This window comes from Labrus bergylta, chromosome 7, assembly GCF_963930695.1.
Source record: "Labrus bergylta chromosome 7, fLabBer1.1, whole genome shotgun sequence".
Classification (NCBI taxonomy): Eukaryota; Metazoa; Chordata; class Actinopteri; order Labriformes; family Labridae; genus Labrus; species Labrus bergylta.
In genome coordinates, this window is record NC_089201.1 from 4,844,569 (window position 1) to 4,864,723 (window position 20,155).

Genomic DNA, 20,155 nt, shown 5'->3' on the forward strand with positions numbered 1-20,155 from the left:
TTTTTATAACTGATCTGTTCTGTGCTCCCACTGTTAAATATAGTCTTCTCCCTCAGCTGATTCTGCAGCTGTTTTCATGTGTGTGTGACTCTGCAGAGTCTTGGTACACTACAAAGAGCTGCAGCAGCACCAGCAGCTGCTGAGTCACTATAAGCTTCTCCTGGCTTGCTCCTGGCAATGGCAATAATGGGCCTTTTGAAGTTCTGCTCTGATTAAGACCGACTGTCATCAACTAATTCAAGACATTCTGTCTGTGCTGAGATCTTTTAACTAGATTAATTCCTATTTTGCCCTTGATGTGTCTTTTTTTATATGCGTAAACTCTCTATGCAGGCATTATGATTTATTTTGTTTATTTGCAATACCAGGAATTGTAGCATCTCCTGCAATGTTAGCAGACACCTGAACCCATCTCCCTTGATTTGCCTTTTTTTTATTGTCAAGGCCACGGAGCCCCTGAAGTCCCATAAAGAAAAAAAACCTTTCTACACACAAGATAATTACATTGTGCACACAATATATTAACATGTATGTGCGCACAACTTAATATCTTTTGCACACATACTTTTTGGGACTTTAGAGGCTCCGTAGAAGGCAACCATGTATCAAGGTCTGTCTTAGCAGGGCGGTGAAACTTCCTTTGCAGTTCTGAATATTCTTACAGAAAATGTATCAATGCATTTGAGCATAAAAGAGATGTGGGCTCATACCATTATAAAGAACTGTTAAAAGGACCATTACCATGAAATATTCACGAGGGATTCTGTTCCTTTCCATTCAGCTCATGATGCCTTTTTCATGCAAAGTAAGACCCTCACCATGTAGTGTAATCAACGCACTCCCCAAATTAAATCATGCATGATACACTGCGTTATGCAATATGGAGAAAAAGGCCTTTGGCATTCAAGCTAAGTTGGAAAGATGTTGCATAAGCCACATTTGCCATTTCTACATTTTGGCTGGTCTAATATCACCCTTGAGGACTTTACTGTTGAGGGTAAGAGGTAGAGTGGCTTCCTGATGAGCTGAAAATTGCACCATCCATCACTGGAAGGCCAGGCTTCATGAAAATCTATCAAGAGATATTCTCCCAAGGGTGCCAAAGCAAAAAGCCTAGGCCATCGCAAACAACCACTCCTTCATTTTGGACGTATGGTCAGTTTATGCAGTCAGCAGTTTATGCATGCCAGCATATTACTGTGGTCCAAAACTGGAAGTGAAGAGAAAACTGTTTCAGCTTTAAATATGATTCCACATTCTAGACTAGCATTTCTATTCTGCGATGGTTTCCTTACTCCCTCTAAAGGTCATTTTCCTCAGGGATTAATGGTTCCACTTTGAGCATTTATCAGAATTTTGATCAGGTCTGAGGATTTCTTCTCAGAAGTCAAAAACAGTAAATGTCAGATGAATACATTTCACGGGTTTCTTGTATGTGGGATACACAGTGAAACATGCTGGCTTGGTAATTTGTGTTTTCAGGTAAAGCAGCCTCAGTTTCATGGGTCTCAAATTTCCTCGTGTCTGTACTTAAAGGTCATATCATCTGTCCATATAGTATTGATTTTTTTTCTAAATAAAGACCAAGGTTAAATTTAATATCCTAAAGCAGCCACAGCTCTTCCTACAGATTCAGTCAAGTATCTTAAAGTGCTGTATGGTCTATTTATGATGTGACCTCTGCTCCAGAGGAGACCAGTGCTACAATGACGCATTTGCTGATGAATGGGTCAACAATAAAACGACCTTGTGAGCGGATTGAATATTTTTTTATTTCCTCACAGATCAATTTCTATTTTAGCCATTCAGGGCACATGAAGTCCAACACAGTTAAAAAAAAGTAATTCCATTGATGTAATGCCAATGTTAAAGTACAGTTCTTAAATATGGCTGCATGTGTGCAGCAAAGTCATGTTTGGTTTCTTCTTCTCTCTTTCTGCTGCTACTCAGTCAAACTTGGCAATACTTTGATACTCTACAATACTGAGTGTTTTAAAGTGATCCAATCTCTGTTATTTTAATGATCAATGGTGTTGAAATGTACCAAAGCCTTTTGAAAAGATACATATTTTCAATCATATTTAAAAGCAAAAACTGTCGTGAGTGAGATACTGTTGCGTACTGAGATGTTGCCAACATAATTGTCCAATTTAGCTTGCATGCAATTTTTGGTAATTAAGAAAATATGCACTATTGGGGTTAGGGTTGTTTTTATTGTATCGAATCAGGTATAGTAATAGCTAAATCCTAGCCACCAGACTATATTCAAAGTGATGATGATAAAAGATTGACAGGAGACCATGTGAATCAAAACAGCATCTCTTAAACTTTTTTTATTCTGAAGTTGTGGATAAGCATGAACATTTAAACTCACTCATAAATCAGATTGAGTTTGTGTATGACAGCAGATTTATTTTAATCCCGCTCCAGTGCCCACTCCTTGTAATTTTTCTCTTGTTTCAAGTCCATAAATCTTTCTGTCAGTCAATCACTAACTTTAGTGTTTCCTCCACTGCAGGTCAGTCTCTGTTGAACTCCACACACCATCCAATGAGATTTCTTGGAGATGTATCAAGTACAACCGGGTCACCACCATCAGCCTTACCAGCCTCACATCACACTGCCTTTGAGAGCCCAGACTCACCCGGTGCCCTGCCATCCACTCCTGAACCTAACCGTGAAGTCAGGACTGCTGACATTGAGCATTTTCAGTGGGAACCTGTTGCTTCTGAAAACTCCAAATCCGTCATGGCAAGTGACCTTGTTGCAGAAGAACCACATCCTCTTTCCACTCCATCATTAAACCCCTCTGAACCTGTGTTTAAGTCGAGTTCACAATTTGATGCAGCAGCTAATCTCTCTGCAGACTGGAAGCCGGCCAGGACAAATTCTGCCAAGCAATCTTCCCTTCTCTCCCCAACTCCTACAAGAGCCCACATTCAGCCTCAGTCAAATACATCAACATCGTCTTTAAGCCCTTCTGCTACCATAAGGTCCACAACAACTCAGCCTAGTCTGCATTCTCAGCAGGAAGCAACTTTTAGTGAGCAGCAGGATGTTGCATCAAATCAAGCACTGACGGCCTCCGAACCTGGTCAGCCTCTTGAGACCCCTGAACTGACTTTGGATGATTCTCTAGCTGATGAACCTTACCAGATAAGCCCCAGTATTGCCCCCTCTGAGGAGAACAAACAAGCTTATGACACCAACATGCAATACAACCCAGAAGAGTTTCTGGCCCCTGGCTACAATGTGCCTTTCATCGCCCCCCACACTAAATCGCCAACTGAGGTCCCTCCAGAGGACTTCTACCCATCCAACACCATGGAGCTGGACTGGGGGTCTGGAGACTACTTGGAGACAATGTCATTCCTAAATCCAGATGGTGAGGACTACTCTATGGTCACCAAGTTGCCCTCTGACTCGTACGATACTGAGGACTATACAGAAAGTTATGATACATCCTTTCCGTCCAGAGTGGGAATATCTCCATCGTCCTTGAATCATCTTCATGTCTCAACTTCTCTCAGCGTCATGACAGCATACAGCACCATCAATCCTACTAAATCCCTCAGTCCTTCTTATTTTTCATCTTCAATTCACTTTACACTCGAACCAACTCCCAGGATTAACAGTGATATACCTGAAGCATCGGACATAGATTGGCCTGATCCGTTCACGATTCAGCCGACGGATGTCCTCCTACCTGACATGAACAGCTTGGAGTATTACACCATTCAGTCGAACAAAGACGACAACGATTCAGATGCTAAAGCTGAACAAAGAGGGAACGTAACTGTGGTGTCCATCAGTGCTACTGATATGACACCCACAAATAGCCTCAACAATAACACCACACCGCCTGAGGATGAGTCCTCCAGTGATTCTTCTGGGTTCGAGCCTCATGACGAATCAACCACCGAGGAGAGTCCTCAGCTGGTCAATGTCTCTGAGGCCTCTGAGCCTTTTCTGGATCCTTCGATTGTCCCAAGCCACTTTTTTGATCCCACCTCCTCCACCTGGGGAAGTCAGATGTCCCCAACGTATCAGTCAGCCCCAACACTGACTGTTGGCCTTGATAGCATTGTATCAACAGAAGCTATGCTACCCACTGCCACGCCTTTGCTACCAGCCGATGTAATGTCATCTTCCTCTTTGACAGACGTCCATTGGTTTGTTACAGAATCATTCCTACAAAGTACTATACACACCACTCCTGTCTTAAGTGCAACCATAGCCTTCTCCCCTCTTCCCATTGAACCTGCTGCCAACACCACTGATACAACAACAAAAGACTCAACTCTTACGACTGAAGAAACTCTAAATATCACTGTGGTTTCAACTGAGCCCACATCTAATGTTTCTGTGGTCCCCCCGGTCGTTTTGAGCGATCAGGGGGTGACTGAAGATGGATTTGACATCTCAGCCACAATGACCTTTATCCCAACAAGCAGTGGAGCTAATACAGTTTCTGCTGTGCCCACAACTAAATCTGCCACCACTACTTCTCATCAAGACACAACTACAGTTCCTCCCACCACTGAGGCCTCAAGTAGTGTCAACATCATCTCTACCACCAGTGAAAAGACCACAACAATTACAGCTACAACATCGAGACAATACCTCTGCAGCCCGGAGAGGCCTTCTTATTTAGTCAAAATCGGTAAGTTTAACTTGCTTTTTGTATTATAAAATGTGACCTCAACTTTGATTTATATTTGAAATAATTAGCAAAAATCAGAATAATCAAAGAATGTGATAAGACCAACTGTTCTGATGCTTTCCTCTGAAGGGTTTCCTTCTGCGGCCACTATTGGATATGCCAAATCTCAAGTGAGAGACATACTGAAAGTGGAATTCAACAAGTCAGTGGAGCTGCAGGTAAATATATCTCAGCAGGGTCAAACTTTTTATTAATTTACCTTACAAAAAGGAAGCACATGCAATGGCAGCGTAGACGCTCTGTGATGTAAAATACGCTCTCTGTCTATGTTGGTGTGTGTTGTTGTGTTGTGTATGTACTATATTTGTGAATGTGTGTGTACATTACAGTTGTGCATTTGAACCATGGAGGCCAGACCACTTCCTGTGTTTCATATCAGTAGTTCAGATGTAAACACTCCACAAGAGTGGTCACATCAAGATCCACAAGACTGAGTTGACCTTTAAAAACCATCAGCTGCTTACTCAACACAAACCACTGAGCTTAAAGAATAAAACCAATAAGTGATTGGTACCACAAGTGATTCATCTGTCTTCTTTCCCTGTGAAGGTTGTGGATCCCCCACCAAAGTTTGTGTTTCGGGTGGTATCTGGTCCGGTTGTATACACAGCCGTATCTGTCATCAATGCTCTGCGAAGGTCTGGGCGCCGCTTCCTGTCTGTGTCTCCAAACTGGACAACACCAGATCGTAAATATCAGATCCACACAGGTAAATTACCTTTCAGTAAACTGTCTAGATAGATCAAGTTTAAATACTCAGGTTAATCACAAACTAATCTAAAACGGTGACTAGCTAAGACTATAATTGTCTTCGCTCCGCCCAGTGCTGCAGTTTGTTCCCAGTCACATTGATGTGCGCCACTGCAACTTCAGTGAGAGCGTAGAGAAAGGTTTGACCATGGCCTTCGCAGAAGTACGCCGGCGCTCAAAGGAATCAACCAACTTCACAGTGCAGGTGAGTGGGACCAGGATCCAGGGAAGACTGATTAGCCTCAAACTTGCATTCAACCTGATGAGGATATTTTCATAAAATTGCTAATTACATGTTGACCTGAAGCCCAAAGCTCAATAACGTATGGGTAAATAGCTGCAAACCAAAATTATCATATTACCCTTCTGTTGAAAATGGTAAAGCTGATCAGTTCTTTACCGTTTGTGAAAGACTGAATTTTGTTTGCTAACTAATCTGACCTCAGAGCTCCTCCAGTCACTTCACCAGTTGATGCCAGCTGAAGGGGGTTGAGAAGGCTTACTATGATTATGATATACGTAAGCAAATAGGAGCTGTCATGTTCAGTCACGTTGAGTATTTTGTATTTAAGTGAACGAGTGGTGACAGAAAAGGTTGCCTTTGGAGTCAACAGAAAGCTATTTTTTCCAAATAATTAATCGCTGAACAACCTAAATAACTCGAAATCGCCGATTTTCTTAATCGCCTATCCTTCTCCATTGCTGCTCCCACCCACTGGAACTCACTCCCAAAAAACATTAGAGACTCCCCCACACTCACTTCCTTCAAGAAATCCCTAAAAACTATCCTCTTCAACATCGCCTACAACTCCCATCCTCCTCCCTCTACATTATTTCTTCGTTGTACTGTCCTTGTCATCTTTGTTTTGTTTTTGTTATAATTACTTGTCAGAGCGTCTTTGAGTATCTAGAAAAGCGCTGTATAAGACTCATTTATTATTATTATTATTATGGTTACATCATCATAGGAGGCATCATAGCCAAAACACCACTTAACCCCATTTATATTCCTCAGTTCTCACTGTTGGATAACATCCTGACAAAATGCCCCGAGCACCTCAATCGGCTCTTTTCAACCAAGAGAAGTACATGCTACACTCATTCAAACTAGCTTTTTATGTTTGAGCACAGACAGTGAGCAAAAGAAGCTGATCTCAATGTTTCAGTCACTGCACAGAGGATATGACCGTACAGATAGTCCATGTACCTTCATCTTCATCTATGATGTCACTGCTACGTGATCTCTTCTGGTGTATGACCGATACAGCACCAGTCATCCTGTCTACCACACTCTTAGTCTTACTATCACTCCCCAGGTTCATGCTCTAGTTGTTGAGTATTAAATGAGCTTTCACTTTGTTAGTAGAAAGCTTATTCGATATTTGTTTTAGTTGGCTTCTATAGAGTTGTGTGTAAACCTGTTACACTGCTGCCCGTATTATAGGCTTAAAGTTTGAATACATTTAGCACAGAAATGTTTTATGGAGGACTGGCAAACTGCCCTCGGCCACACTTTGCGTTCTACTTTCAAATCGTTGAAGCCAATAACAATCTGATTTTTTAATTGTAACTCTTTTAGAGGCTAAACAAGCTTTCCCAGAAACATCCAAAAAGAAGAAGTTTTGTAAATTGAGCTGTGTAACCTGAATCTGATGAACACAACATCTCTGTCCGATTCTTCTTTAGATCGTAAACATCACCTCGGCTGCTCCTAAGTATCAGGATCGACGGCTGGTGAGGCAGCCGGTGGACATCACCTTCACTGTGCGCGGGTCAAAAGGTTACCTGATGGGCTCAGAGGTCAGTAACGCTCTGATGAAGCTCACGATGGTGGAATTCAGCTATTACATGGCCTTTCCCGTCCTGCAGATAGCAGAGCGTGAGTACCACTCTGCTGTTCCTGCTTGCCTGTTATCGATGTTGCTTTCTGAGTGTTTTCTGATACTTATTTGCTGTCAACTAAAGGCCAAACAACTTCCTAATTCTTTCCTACAGCTTTTCATTATCCAGAGTTGAACACCAGCCATCTTCTCCGCTCTTCCTGGATTAAAACAGGTATCACACTTATTACGTTATTGGTGAAAAGCTGCTCCTTATAGCCCAGTGAGAGTTGTGCTGATGAAAAATATGACCATAAATGTCTGTCATTGATCTTTTCTTTCATGCCGAGGATGAGGCATTGACAAGCTAACTAGACTAGGAGAGACTTAAATTTTGGTGGTGGGCTGACTGACATTCAGTATCATTGAATGTGTGTGTGTGTGTGTGTGTGTGTGTGTGTGTGTGTGTGTGTGTGTGTGTGTGTGTGTGTGTGTGTGTGTGTGTGTGTGTGTGTGTGTGTGTGTGTGTGTGTGTGTGTGTGTGTGTGTGTGTGTGTGTGTGTGTGTGTGTGTGTGCGTGTGCATGTGCGAGTAAGTAAAGCAGAGTGACAGACAGAGCACGTGATGACATGATAACGAGCGTTACCGAGCTAATGGTGGCGAGTGGCTATGGTCTGCATGGTATCATGATATTAGTACAAAAACAACAAAAAAAGGAGCACACTCGACAGTAAACACAGTATCAGGTGCACGACTGCAACAAGACTAAAAAGAGACAGAAAAGTCAGCACACTAAATGTCTTTTAAGTTTCCTTTATCTGGGTGAGAGAAGCAAAACAACAACTGACGAGTTTCAGCACTAAGCCTTCATCAGCGAAACTTAAAGGACATTAAGTCTGCTGACTTTTCCGTCTCTTTTTAGTCATGATATTAGTAACTTTAGTAAGTAAGGCTACGGCTTCTTTTTATAAAGATGTACAAATAGTTGTTTGAAAGTTTACATCTGTTGCTCTTTTGTGCTCAAATGTCTCCAGGGATAAACATAAAATACTCCTACCACACTGTCAAAGTATCCCACTAAATTTAGTCCAGGATTCAGAGTTTGTCAGGATGTTTAATACTTAACATATTTATAGTGCAGTCATGAGTTTCCTTTTGAGTGTTTTCTCAGCATAATAATTTTACAGTTTGGCTTCCTGAATTAGTTTAGGAGAGAATACACATTGACTGAAATGTTCTGACTGTTTATTGACTAAATCTGAACTAAAATAGAAGGTTAAAAATGACACATATTTGACTTGAACTTGTCAAATGGTTAAGACTAAATCTAAACCGAGCTGACATTAGAACACTGCTTCTCTCTAAACCTGAGACCATTTGTGTTGATTCCTGTTTATTTTCTGTCGTCTGTGTACAAAGTGCTCCTGGGTGTGATGGACGAGAAAGTGGGTGAGAGGACCTTCCAGGCCAGCATGGAGCGCAGGGTGGCCATGTTGCTCGGGGAGGCAATGGGATTAGTCAGACGTGTAAAGAGAGCCACCACCGTAGGAAACAGCAGTGTTCAGGTAAGTTAACCAAATAATGGATTTATTCATGACTTAAATCTGTGAGTTTATTAACATCAAGGAGAGCCTATGGAGCAGTAACAAAATATATGTTGTTGTGCTACATTCTTCAGCCCTATTTCCACCCAGCGGTCAGGTACAATTTGATTCAGTTTGGTACAAACCCTGATCTTGCTTGCGTTTCCACAGCTAACCGTACCTTAACACATCACTAAATCACAACGGCACGACACAGTGTGAATAAATCCAACAAAGAAGAAGAACGTGACACATTAAACATAGATCACTGATTCTTAGGAAGGTCAGCTTCTCTGAGGCAAAAAACAAAAACACCCTTGAAATTTCTCTCTCCAAATCCAGAGAATATTTCAACATGGTGCGTTGCACAGGCAGTGAGGATTCTTTCGACCAATCAACGAGCTGCTGTGTCTAGCTCCGCCTTTTAGGGTCGGGTCGGTACGCTTGGCAGCCCAACAGAAGGGGAGTAAAAAAGTAGGACGGTGCGGATCAGTTTTTTTGACAGTGCCAATGAATATGTACCGTCCTGAACCAAACTGAACCGGACCGCCTGGTGGAAACAGGTTACATCAGGGCTTTTTATGACCACAGATTGCTCAACGCTTCATACAGTCATAGGTGCGCTGCCTCTTTTCTTCTTTGTGGATACATGCAGTATAACATGAATAATATAATCAGAGGTTTCATTTCTTCTGCTTTATGCAACAAAACTTACAGAAGTCTTAAACAGGCGAATTACCAAAGGATTACTCTCTCAATCTTCAAAGAGCTTCCTTTCTTTTCCCGTTTACATCATTATTCTCTGATGCAAGCTCTCTCTCTCTAACTACCCTGGCCGAGTACTGAGGACTCATTATGTTTGTAACCACTGAAAGCCTTACTGCTTTACTAATCAGGCTCTAGCTTTTGTGGGTTTCGCTCGACACCTGCTCTGCTCAGCTCGGCTCCTCTCAAAAGGGGACAGGATAGGGCTCTGTCTCCATGGCAACAGCATCCTATTCATCCCAGGGAACAGCCCACCTAGAAGACCACAACCTCACGAGTCCTCGTTCGTTCCCCTCTTCCTCGTCTCTCCAGTCCTGTTGCTCGATGTGCGCTCCTGTGAGTCGCAGAGCTGCTAAGAGCCGATCAATTATTAATTGTTTCTCTTTTCTCCGCCTGTATCCTGCAGTTGGATGATTAAGACTGTGTCCCTGTTGTTGAGAAGGAAGACAGTATCGAGGAAGAGGTATAGAGACGGCAGAACGGATCCACAAATCAAAAGAACAGGAAGAGCGAAACACTGAGATAAAAGAGAATTGTTTGGAGAGATGAGAGATGCATGCTTGATGTGAACTCAGGAAGTCCGACTGCTTAAAAGAGGTCTCTAAACGGGGCGGTAGTCAGAGTAATAGATATCTTTTAGAAGAGTAGCACACTCATTTTCTCTGTCCTTCCTGCATCATTTTCTCCATAAAACCCACGCTGCAAATTCAGAAATCATCACATTTGTGATGAACCTTCAGTGGTCTCTTTCTTTGCTATAATTAACTCTCTAATTTTAGACTCTGGCATCCTTCCTACCTTCCTAAATAACACCTTTTCACGGTCATATATATGTGATAAAGAAGCCTCATTATGTTGTGTATGTTGTTATTATGTTGTGTAAGTTGCCTTACAGCCATGAAAGGAAATCGTCAGTACGATAGCTAATTTAGATTTCTCTTACATTTCAAAGACTCATCTTTGAGTGTCTGTTGGATAGAATGAGAAAAAGCGTCTGAACTTCAGAGGGAGTCTTTGTCTTGCTCTTTTGCACACACAGACAATTATAAGACTCTTATATAAGACAGGCGCCCTTAACCGTCAAAACAGCATCAGTGTGTTGTTGTCACCTGAGAGCGTACCTTATGAGTCTGCCCAGACACATGAAAGCGGAGGTGGAAATGGGGTCGTGCAGTAACACAGACATTGACGCTCCCGTCTTTCCACTCTAATAACCATGCATGGACTGGATTAGACCCTGGATGAGGGAGTCTGCCCAGCCGTTTTTCTGTGTCAAACCATGCATGACCCACACTTTACTCTTTCCAGTAATGCAGCCAGCAGACTGCTGCGCCTCAGGGCACCCACAGGGAGACTGCACTCACACACACAGACATACTAGAGATCATGGAGAAATATTTAAACAATGAAAACGCTATACTGGGAAAACACATTATGATACATCATATGATGAGTGTGCTATTTCTTTCTCTATATTTAAAGTTTTCATAAAGATATTGAAGGGTAGAGTCAGTAGAAATGTTTTTTGCAGCTTGTAAACACAACATTTAAATGTGGCCCCTCCTCCTTCACCAGAAGCTCACACTCCCTGTAGGATGTAGCGTGTAATGTTTACTGCTTGTACCTACTCTGCAAGCTACCGCACGCTAGCACAAGCTAACCGCTGGGGTTTGGAATCTGCCTGTCCAACAGGAAGCAGACCAATTCCACGTCCACAGGTTAAAGCCAACACAAGGTTCACCATCGTTTTGGAACGACATTTATCTGCTTGCCGTTTCGCCTCACTGTGATTATATTTTCTCTTCTTTGCCGCTACGATCACAGTCGACAGCGTCCAATTTCTGAATTATATCCACTCCTAAACTCACCTGCTGCGCTGTCATTGGCTGGAGGAAACACACCAGCTCCACCCAGAAACGTCCCAAGTCAACAAGAACAAAGCAGAACAGTAAAATCCAGTCAGAGGACAGAGTCTCTGCAGACACAGTCACCACCACACATGTATGGAGGCCTAGAAGAGATGATGGAGCGACACTTGTACTTTTGAATAAGTCTATATTTCATTTTTTAGGAAAAGCCTACCGACTCTATCTTTTAGTGAATTTTCAGTTTGAAAATCATCTGATCGAAGCGAGAAACCTTCAGTCTGTATTCTCACTGCAACATTTAACCAAGAGGTTGTTTAAAAAAACTCAAGTGAAAAAAGGAAACTATAGGCTGGCAGAGGAGTTTCTTCCTGAAGCAAACTCCAAAATGACTGAAATAGAAAATGCAGTATCACGCTCCATTTACAAGTCATTCTCCAACAAAACAAACAAATGGCAACAACCAACCAAAGAAAAGACGGACAATGGTCTGTAGGAAATAGAGCAATCAGACAGAGAACAGATAAATAAAGACATTAAGACTTTTATCAAGTTAGAAACCGTACAACTTGGGAGTCTCAGCCTGGATGCTTGAGCAGTTCAAAGGAGTGGAAAGGTGTTTTGAGTGTCTTCCTAAATCGTGAAATTTTCATGATTGAAAAAAGAAAAAAAGTTGCTGTTATGTCTGCTGACGATGAAGAGAGTGTTTGGCAGTACAGTAGCTCTGGTGATTGCTCTGTGTTATTCATTGACAGCCCAGAAATGTAAGGCCCATGCATTCTTTTCACTTACAAGTCAATGTGTGTCCAGTGAAAAATGAAATGTGTCCATCACACTTTAAACCCCAGACACAAACTGAGGACTTACTTTCCTTCATGTTTAGGATGCTGTGAATCTCTCACTTGGTTGCAGAAATTGCTAGATTCAATCTTCTGAGGAAACAGATTTTTCTAAATCTTTGTCAGAAAAGGTCATGCTCCAGTTGCTCTAGAAAAATGCATCAGCAGGATGTAAATTATAGTATGAAGACATAAAGTGTAATGACAAAGGATGGCTTTGATATTTCTCCAGAAACCTGCTTCCTTAAGTTGTGTTCCTCTCTGTGACTATCACTCCATCTAATTTTTTAAGAGTATAACTCTTGATATGTGCATCAGTGTTTGGTTAAATATTACAAAGTATCTTTTTGTTTTTTTTACTTCTAAGGTTGTGAGCGCGAGTCGGCTGGTGGGTGCAGACAATCCGCTGGAGGTTGTGTATTTTGTGGAGAGTCCTAGTGGTCAGAGGATGCCTGCAGATCAGGCAGCAGACCTTCTGAACAGTCTGGACGTTCAACGGGCTGCCATTGTCTTGGGATATCGCGTCCAGGGCATTTTGGCACAGCGTGAGTACCCCTTGTATTGTATCAGTGACACTTCAGGGTTCAAGTGATGTGGTGCTTCTAATGATGGTCCTTTTAAACACGCAGACCTAACTAGTCAAAGATACTTGTCCCCTTTTACTCACACTTTCAGGACATTGAAGTCCCCAAATGATCAGGACTTGTCCATGGATCTCACCGCAGCAGATTGACTTTATCCGACTTTCCTCACAATGCAAAAATATTCTGAGTTTACTTTAAGCGAGGGGGGACATGGGGGTAGAGCGTACAATGTTTAAGGACATTTCACACAATTCAAGAAAAAATAACATTCAAACGGCTGATGGAGAAGTCGAGTATGAAGCAGACAAACTCTGCTTAACATGAACAACATCTTCTCCCTACCAATCCCTTGAATGTTCCAGGACTTCCCCCTTCTGTCCCTGCAGTTTCCTGGTTGTTTGGGAATGGAGCTGAAGACATTTTCTTCACTTGTTGTTAAAAGACCAGGGAAACCTTATTACTGTGAATAACTATTATTTTCTGTTTGTGGTAATTTCACCCTGCAAAGTTACTTTTCATGGTCTGCTTGCACTTCCCCGCTCTGTGCTAATAGATGTTGCAACAAAGGAAAAAAACACTCTTTACTTGTACAACTTTTTATGGGCTTCATATAAGAGCTCCTTGTGTATGTTTATGGTAACATTTGAGCTAATTACCTCCCTCTGTACAGGCTGGATTTAAAAGCCTGTCTTCCTCATTAAGAATCTAAACAAGGGATGAAGGACTAATGAGAGCCCCTCGAGGGACTATGTCTGTGCGCTGACTGTGTTCTCCCACAGTCCTTTTCTCTGGGGATGAAATGAGAGTTAATTAAATCTAATGAAGGTCTGCATTGACGATTACAGCAGTGAGACAAGAGCACTTTAAAGAATGAGTTTGTGAGGAAGATGGAAAAAAAGGGAATGAAAGACAAAATCAAATGACACATTATGGGTGCCGACATTTTATCTCAAGCTCAACCTGAAACATAAGAAGTCACTGTCTTTGTGTGCAGCTGTGGAGAAGGTTGCATCGTCACCCACCGACACTGAGAACACCAACGTGTGGATCGTCATCGGGGTGGTAATTCCCCTCATCGTGGTCCTCGTCATCATTTCCATCCTGTACTGGAAACTGTGTCGGACAGATAAGCTGGAGTTCCAGCCAGACGCCATGACCTCCATCCAGCAGCGACAGAAGGTAGAGTTGAGTCAGTGTTACTCAGTGTGTGTCATTTCAGATCTACAGTTCAGCCTTAAAATGACACACTTTAACTCCAGGTATGTAAGTTGTGAGAAATAACACCTTCAGTCAAAGAAAACATCACTTCTGTGCATAAAACAAACAAACAAAAAAAAAAAAAAAAAAAGTTTTATGTCATGGTAACGTTGCTGTTTTCCTTCCACACCATAAGTTTGAGGAAAGAGGAAAGATGATCTCACTTTTAAATCCAAATGAGCTGATGATGATTCATTTCGGTGTATCCGTCATGGTAATGAATGAGCTGCTCCGTCTGGACTTCATTATTTCTTATATTTAGAAACAGTTTGTAAAAGTTTAATGATCCCAGCAGGGACGTTAGTTGGAATAGAAGAGCTGATAACTCATGAATGGGCCTCTGTTGCTCTTTTATTTTAGAGATACCTTTTTGGACTCGCCTTAAATGCTCTTTCAGGTAACGTTTGTCCAATTAGATTTTAAGTCTGTGTCAATTGAAGAGCTTCAGACTGCATTTCTGCAGGACTATAACTAAGCTCAGCCGTCATGACGTCTTTGTACATTCATATTGATTCTGCAATGGCGTAATGTCGGTGTCCCAGTCTGTGAATTCATATTGCTTTTCAGTGGAAGTGCCTCTGCGACATTCAGATGGAAGGCGGAAAGTCACAGGTGTGTAAATACCGTGACTTGAAACGGCGGTCTGAATAAAGCTTCTGACTTCACTTAAAACGGGACTTCTTCTCTTCGTGTCTCTTTTGTCTGAACTTAATGGACATCAGACATAATTATTTTGCCATGTTTTTGATAACCTCTATGGGCCTGCCTCATGCGGCTGGATACCCAGAAATCTTTCCCCTTTATCCCGCCTTGCCTGGGGCCAAAAAAAACAAACATCTGTAAAAAGGAACAACCATCATAGCAAAATGTTTTCAAACCCTGAGTATTCATACTTGTACGGCAAAACTTCTTACAAACAGAATATTAATTGAAGTCAAAGTTGAAGTGCATCCTGTGCAAAACAGAATTGTGCAAAACATTCTTGGACATCTGTGTGCTGCTGGTTCTGTGCCCGTCTCCATAAAATCTCTAACAGAGTACCCGCCGATCTTAATAATGTGCTGCTATTTGTTAAATAAGGGACCAATGTCGACTGTTAACTTGTGAAATAATTTTAAGAATATCTCTCAAAAAATGTGTACATATGAATTAGGTGGTTTTGAGAGGGAACCCCAATGCATTAAACAGAAACTAATAAGGAATTAATTTAATGCCAAATTGGAACGATGGAGTAAAACGTCTGTGAGATATGACAATAATTAAACATCTGAGGTAAGTGTGTTCCCCGTTTAGTGAGATTAGGGTTTATCTTAAAGAGGACATATTATCCCCCTTTTCCACCTTTTTAAACGACTTGTCTTTTTTTAGTCAGGGTGACACTTTGGTTTCTCTTCATGTCCAAAGCTGCTGGTTCATGGGAAGAGTATGTTTTTCATCTCCCTGACTTTCTGTTGAAACGTAACGTGCAGAAATAATAATTACCAATCAGTCTGCCCTCTCTGCTTAACACGATCATCTGTCACTTAACACCATCCCCCTCTCTCAGTCTACCACCTCCTTTAGAGAATCAAGCACCTCTCAGCACCACACACTCCCCCCGACTAAAAAGGATGTGGAGTCAAGTGAGGGGGAGTATGAGGAAGAAGAAGAGGAGTATGAAGAAGAAGAAGAGGAGGAGGAGGAGGAGGAGGATGAGGTTAAAGGCGGGAAGGTACAGAGCAGTGTCTGGTGTAGAGCAGAGATGTAGTTAGTGTGTGTTTGCAGTCTGAAGTAGGTAGGCTAGTCGTCGTGTTCAAACAGCACAAAAACTATTCAATAGTTTATAGTCCAGAGACAACAGCATCATCACCTGAAGTATTTATGCCAACAATTGCTTCTGCTCAGACACCAGCAGCTCCTCCAAAGAGCAAACAAAGTATGAGCAGTGAGGAGGAGGAAGAGGAGGAGGAAGAGGAAGAAGAAGAAGAAGAAGAGGAGGAGGAGGAGGAGGAGGAAGAAGAAGAAGAAGACGAGGACACAGATGAGGAGAAGGAGAAGTTTAAAGAGAAAGGAATGAAACAAGCAGAGCAGAGAAAACAAGAGAGCAGAGGGATGATAATAAAATCAGGAGAGAAGAAGAAAGAAGACAAAAAGAGAGTGATAAATAAAGGAAGGCGAGCCGCGGAGGAGGTATAATGTTCAATAGTCATAGAGTGTCCTACGTTTTTGTGATAGACATTAGGATCTGACGCTTTTCCGGTCATAGTCATGAAGATTTTGTCATCTTTAGAGCCCTGAATTGTGACGTGGTAGATCTATAGACGTCATCTTCATGTTTATACAGCGTGTTGGTGTTCCTAAGTTTCCCATTAGACCCGGCTAAGTAGTAATTAGTGAGCATAATGTGTGGGAGATATCTGTCTCTCTCCCTCAGCCTCAGTCTTAATTCTTATGAAACACTTTTGACTATTTCAGCTGTGGCTTTTTGAATCCTTCCCCTTTCATAACTGTCCATGTTTGTATGCCGCTGAGAGCCGTCTGCACAAACATATACACACACCTTCTCTCCGCCTCATCGGATTAGCACTTTTATGCATGTTGGCAAGCATCATACTGGATTAGCAGTATTATAGCAGCAAGCCTCTTCTAAGCACCGCATTTTGCATCAATGAACCTCAGTGTGAGTGTACGTTTAACTTGGAGAATTAGAACAGCAGCTTGTCTCCTCTTGTACTCCCATTTCAGCGTCACAGTGGTAGAGTTCAGGTTGAGATCTGACACTCCATGTTTACTCCTCTTCTGTGGGGAACTCCCGACGGCTTTACGTTCAGATACTCTCACTGCCTCTATCCCACACTGACTCAGAGGAGACGAGCAGCTCAATGTTTCCCCTTACGTGTCCCCCCCCCCCCTCCATCCAGTTCTTTATTCATTAATGTCTGTCTGTCTCAGTCTCTCTCATGGGCACTCAATCGCTCCTCTTCAGCCTACAAACAAAATCCAAGCTCATTCTTCAATCTGAATATGCTGCATATTCAAATGTTTTCTTACTTATGATACAACACTGTATTTCGATTAGTTGGCAAGAATTAGTCAAATAATCTTATCTAATAGTCTTAAACTAGAGTGTGCACATCCAAGCAAAATGCATACAGGCGCAGGATAAACATCTGTTTTACCTGCAGAAATAAGAGAAAGGTCTGCACACTGTTCGACTTTAATTAAAACTTTGCAACCAAAGGATCTTTCTCTGGCAAAAAGATGAAGATCCTTTGGATCCAAACGAACCCTGTTTAAAACATCCCATGTTTTTGTTGTTGTTGCTATTTTGTCCCTTTAGGCTCACCGTAGATAGTCGTCCTTGGTGTCTCCCTGTAGTGTCAGTGATGTAAAAGATGGACACTGCTGCATCTTTAAATGTCTCATTTCACTTTAACAAACTCTCTGACAGCTCAGCTGACGAGTCCAAAGTAATATCCAACTTATGACATCACACATTGACCTTATGACATCACACATTGACCTTTGTTACCGTTCCTTTGAGCTGTTTGACCTCAGTTTGGGATCCCTAACCACTTCCTGTTTCTGTGTTCTGTACTTCATGTCCTAACCTTCACTCTACCAGAAGGGTCTTACTTTATTTCAAAATAAAAGCAAGTCAAAGTCAAACAGCAGTAATGACATCTCAGCTAAAGACAGTACAACATTTCAAAATAAAAGCCTAACCATTTATATTTTTCAATGTGAAATAATGGAATTTCAAACGTGATTAAACATTGGAATTTAGCAATTAATCACAATTACATATATTTAACCTTTTGACAGCCCTAATGTACAGTATAGTTTAGTCTATATGTCCTCATCCTCTCCCTGACGCTTTTCCTTTTCTACCTTTCTTCACTTTCATTATTTTTTTCTCTTCTGTCCCTGTCCTCAGTTGCAGGCCCCGAGCGTGAAAGGTTTCGACTTTGCCAAGCTGCACCTTGGCCAGCAGAGTAAGGATGATGTCATGGTGATTCAGGAGCCAGTCCCGCCAGGGCTGGGCTCTGGACCGCTGCCCGTGTCCATTAAAGACGGCCTCAGCCAGTCTGAGAACGGGGAGATTCCCACTCCGCAGTCCAAAACTTCAGTCTCCTCCACGAAGGCGTCACGCAGCAGCCGAAGGAGAGAACGGTAAATTAATCTGTCCTCCAGGTCCTCTTTAGTCCAGCACCTCGTTAGAACCTTTAGCTTTTTACTCACAGCTGTTTTTAATCGCTCCTCCATTAAAAAACATCCAGCATTCAGATATTTTTAGACACTTAACAGAGCTGGTTTTGTTTTTCCAAAGAGGCTTCATTTTACGCTCACCCCAATTTAAGACGCTCAGTCAACCAGAACAAAACCTTCGGACAGATTTTGAATCAATATTTAATGTGACAGACGATGTTTTTCTTTGCTTTCTTTCTCAGTGTGCCTCTATACATTATACTCAGTTATGACAACATGCACATACAGTACTGTATTTACTCGTTTCTATTTAAACGTTTTAATAGCTTGGGTTAATTGAGGTTTTAGCTTTTTTTTTTATAGAATAGAAGAGAATTGAAAGTTAATTTATAAAGCACAATTCATTACAGGTACAGTAAGCTCAATGTGCTTTTGGGATAAAAACACATCAGCAATCGTGAATAAGACACAGAAATGAAATCATCAAAACACGCGTCATGTTCATCAGAGACGTCACATAGCAACCAAACACCAAAAAGCCTCAAATCAAATAAATAAGTAGCTAACTGTACACCTGAGTTAATCAGGCCTCGTCCTCTTTAAGGCCTCGTCAATATGTTTGAAATTGAGGTTTCCCTCCTCTGTTTAAAAAAAGAATCCCGTCCACACACGCTCAGTTCTCAAAAACATCTTCATCCACATGAAAACACAAAAACAAGCTAGAACGGTTGCCATGAGCACGCCAAGTCAACAAACAGTGGTTCCATAGAAATGACCGTTTCGTTCTTAATGTTGTCCCACCATCCCAAAGTCTGACCGGGTCTCTTCCCAAACTGCTGACGTCGGTGGTGGGGTTTGGTTGGTGGGAGTGTGGTATGAAGCAGCAGTGACCTCCCGTTGTCCACTCAGGCGTCTCTGCTCGTCAACATAGTGGGAGAGAGTAACTGTGTGTGTAAAAAGTCCAGTTAGCAACGTTAGCACCAGCGCTAGTTTGGTGACGTCTGTGATCGCACTGACCTCATGTAGACAAAAGTGACAGCGTCGCACAATGACGTCAAACGGAGAAGAAAGCGGCACATATTATCAAGATGAAGTTTATTGTTTACTTACCGCTGAATGAGACATGAGACAACGTAGTTTCTACACAATGCAAGCGATGAGCTGAGGTCAACTTCTGGAGCAACGCCACTCGTGCATGTAATTGAGGGGGCGTGGCTTTAGAGGGAGAACAGGGGGGAGGGGGTGGGTGCAGACGGAGCACTGAGGGAATGCTACTCTTCCCCAGTGCTCTGAAAATGACCAGCCTTTAAGGTGAGTGAGTGATTTGGCTGCAGATTAAGATTAAGATACTTCTCTAATTTCCAACCACAACAGCAGATTGTTCTGGTGTGGACGAGATATCAGTTTCTCATATGACAGCTGACAGGACACTTTTCTTAGGATTTAAATCTTTTAAGTGAGACTACTTTGAGAAGGCTACCCCAGCTTTTACCTTATTCTGAAAAATCATGACTTTCATTTATGCATGGCATTTCAGGATGTTAGTGCCTTCTTCTCTTCTATTATTTATCTCCGCCTGTGTGTGTTTTTTGTGTGTTTTTTTCGGTAGGATCTCGCCGTCAGACGGTGACTCTGTGGTTAGTGACCATTCGAGTGAGCGGGAATCAAACGAGGAGAACCTGAGAGGCCACGGCACGCCCAACGACAGCAAGCAGACCCGCAAGGTCCCCATCAATGTTTTAAATGGTAAGTCGCCTTGGTAACGCACACGTCAGTCCTCC

The 20,155-nt window shown here is 42.1% G+C and overlaps 1 protein-coding gene across 3 annotated transcripts in view; it reads left to right on the forward strand.

Moving 5' to 3' along the window:
• si:ch211-1e14.1 (UPF0606 protein KIAA1549) overlaps positions 1–20,155 on the forward strand; it is a 51,093-nt gene that overhangs the window by 16,505 nt on the left and 14,433 nt on the right. For all 3 annotated transcript variants that reach the window (XM_065956681.1, XM_020651097.2, XM_065956680.1), the window contains exons 3-13: positions 2,519–4,663; positions 4,793–4,881; positions 5,273–5,432; positions 5,548–5,678; positions 7,160–7,352; positions 7,469–7,528; positions 8,713–8,858; positions 12,713–12,890; positions 13,924–14,108; positions 18,103–18,338; positions 19,984–20,120. In XM_065956681.1, the coding sequence (XP_065812753.1) occupies positions 2,519–4,663; positions 4,793–4,881; positions 5,273–5,432; positions 5,548–5,678; positions 7,160–7,352; positions 7,469–7,528; positions 8,713–8,858; positions 12,713–12,890; positions 13,924–14,108; positions 18,103–18,338; positions 19,984–20,120 (3,660 nt within the window). The remainder of the gene's footprint in view (positions 1–2,518; positions 4,664–4,792; positions 4,882–5,272; positions 5,433–5,547; positions 5,679–7,159; positions 7,353–7,468; positions 7,529–8,712; positions 8,859–12,712; positions 12,891–13,923; positions 14,109–18,102; positions 18,339–19,983; positions 20,121–20,155) is intronic.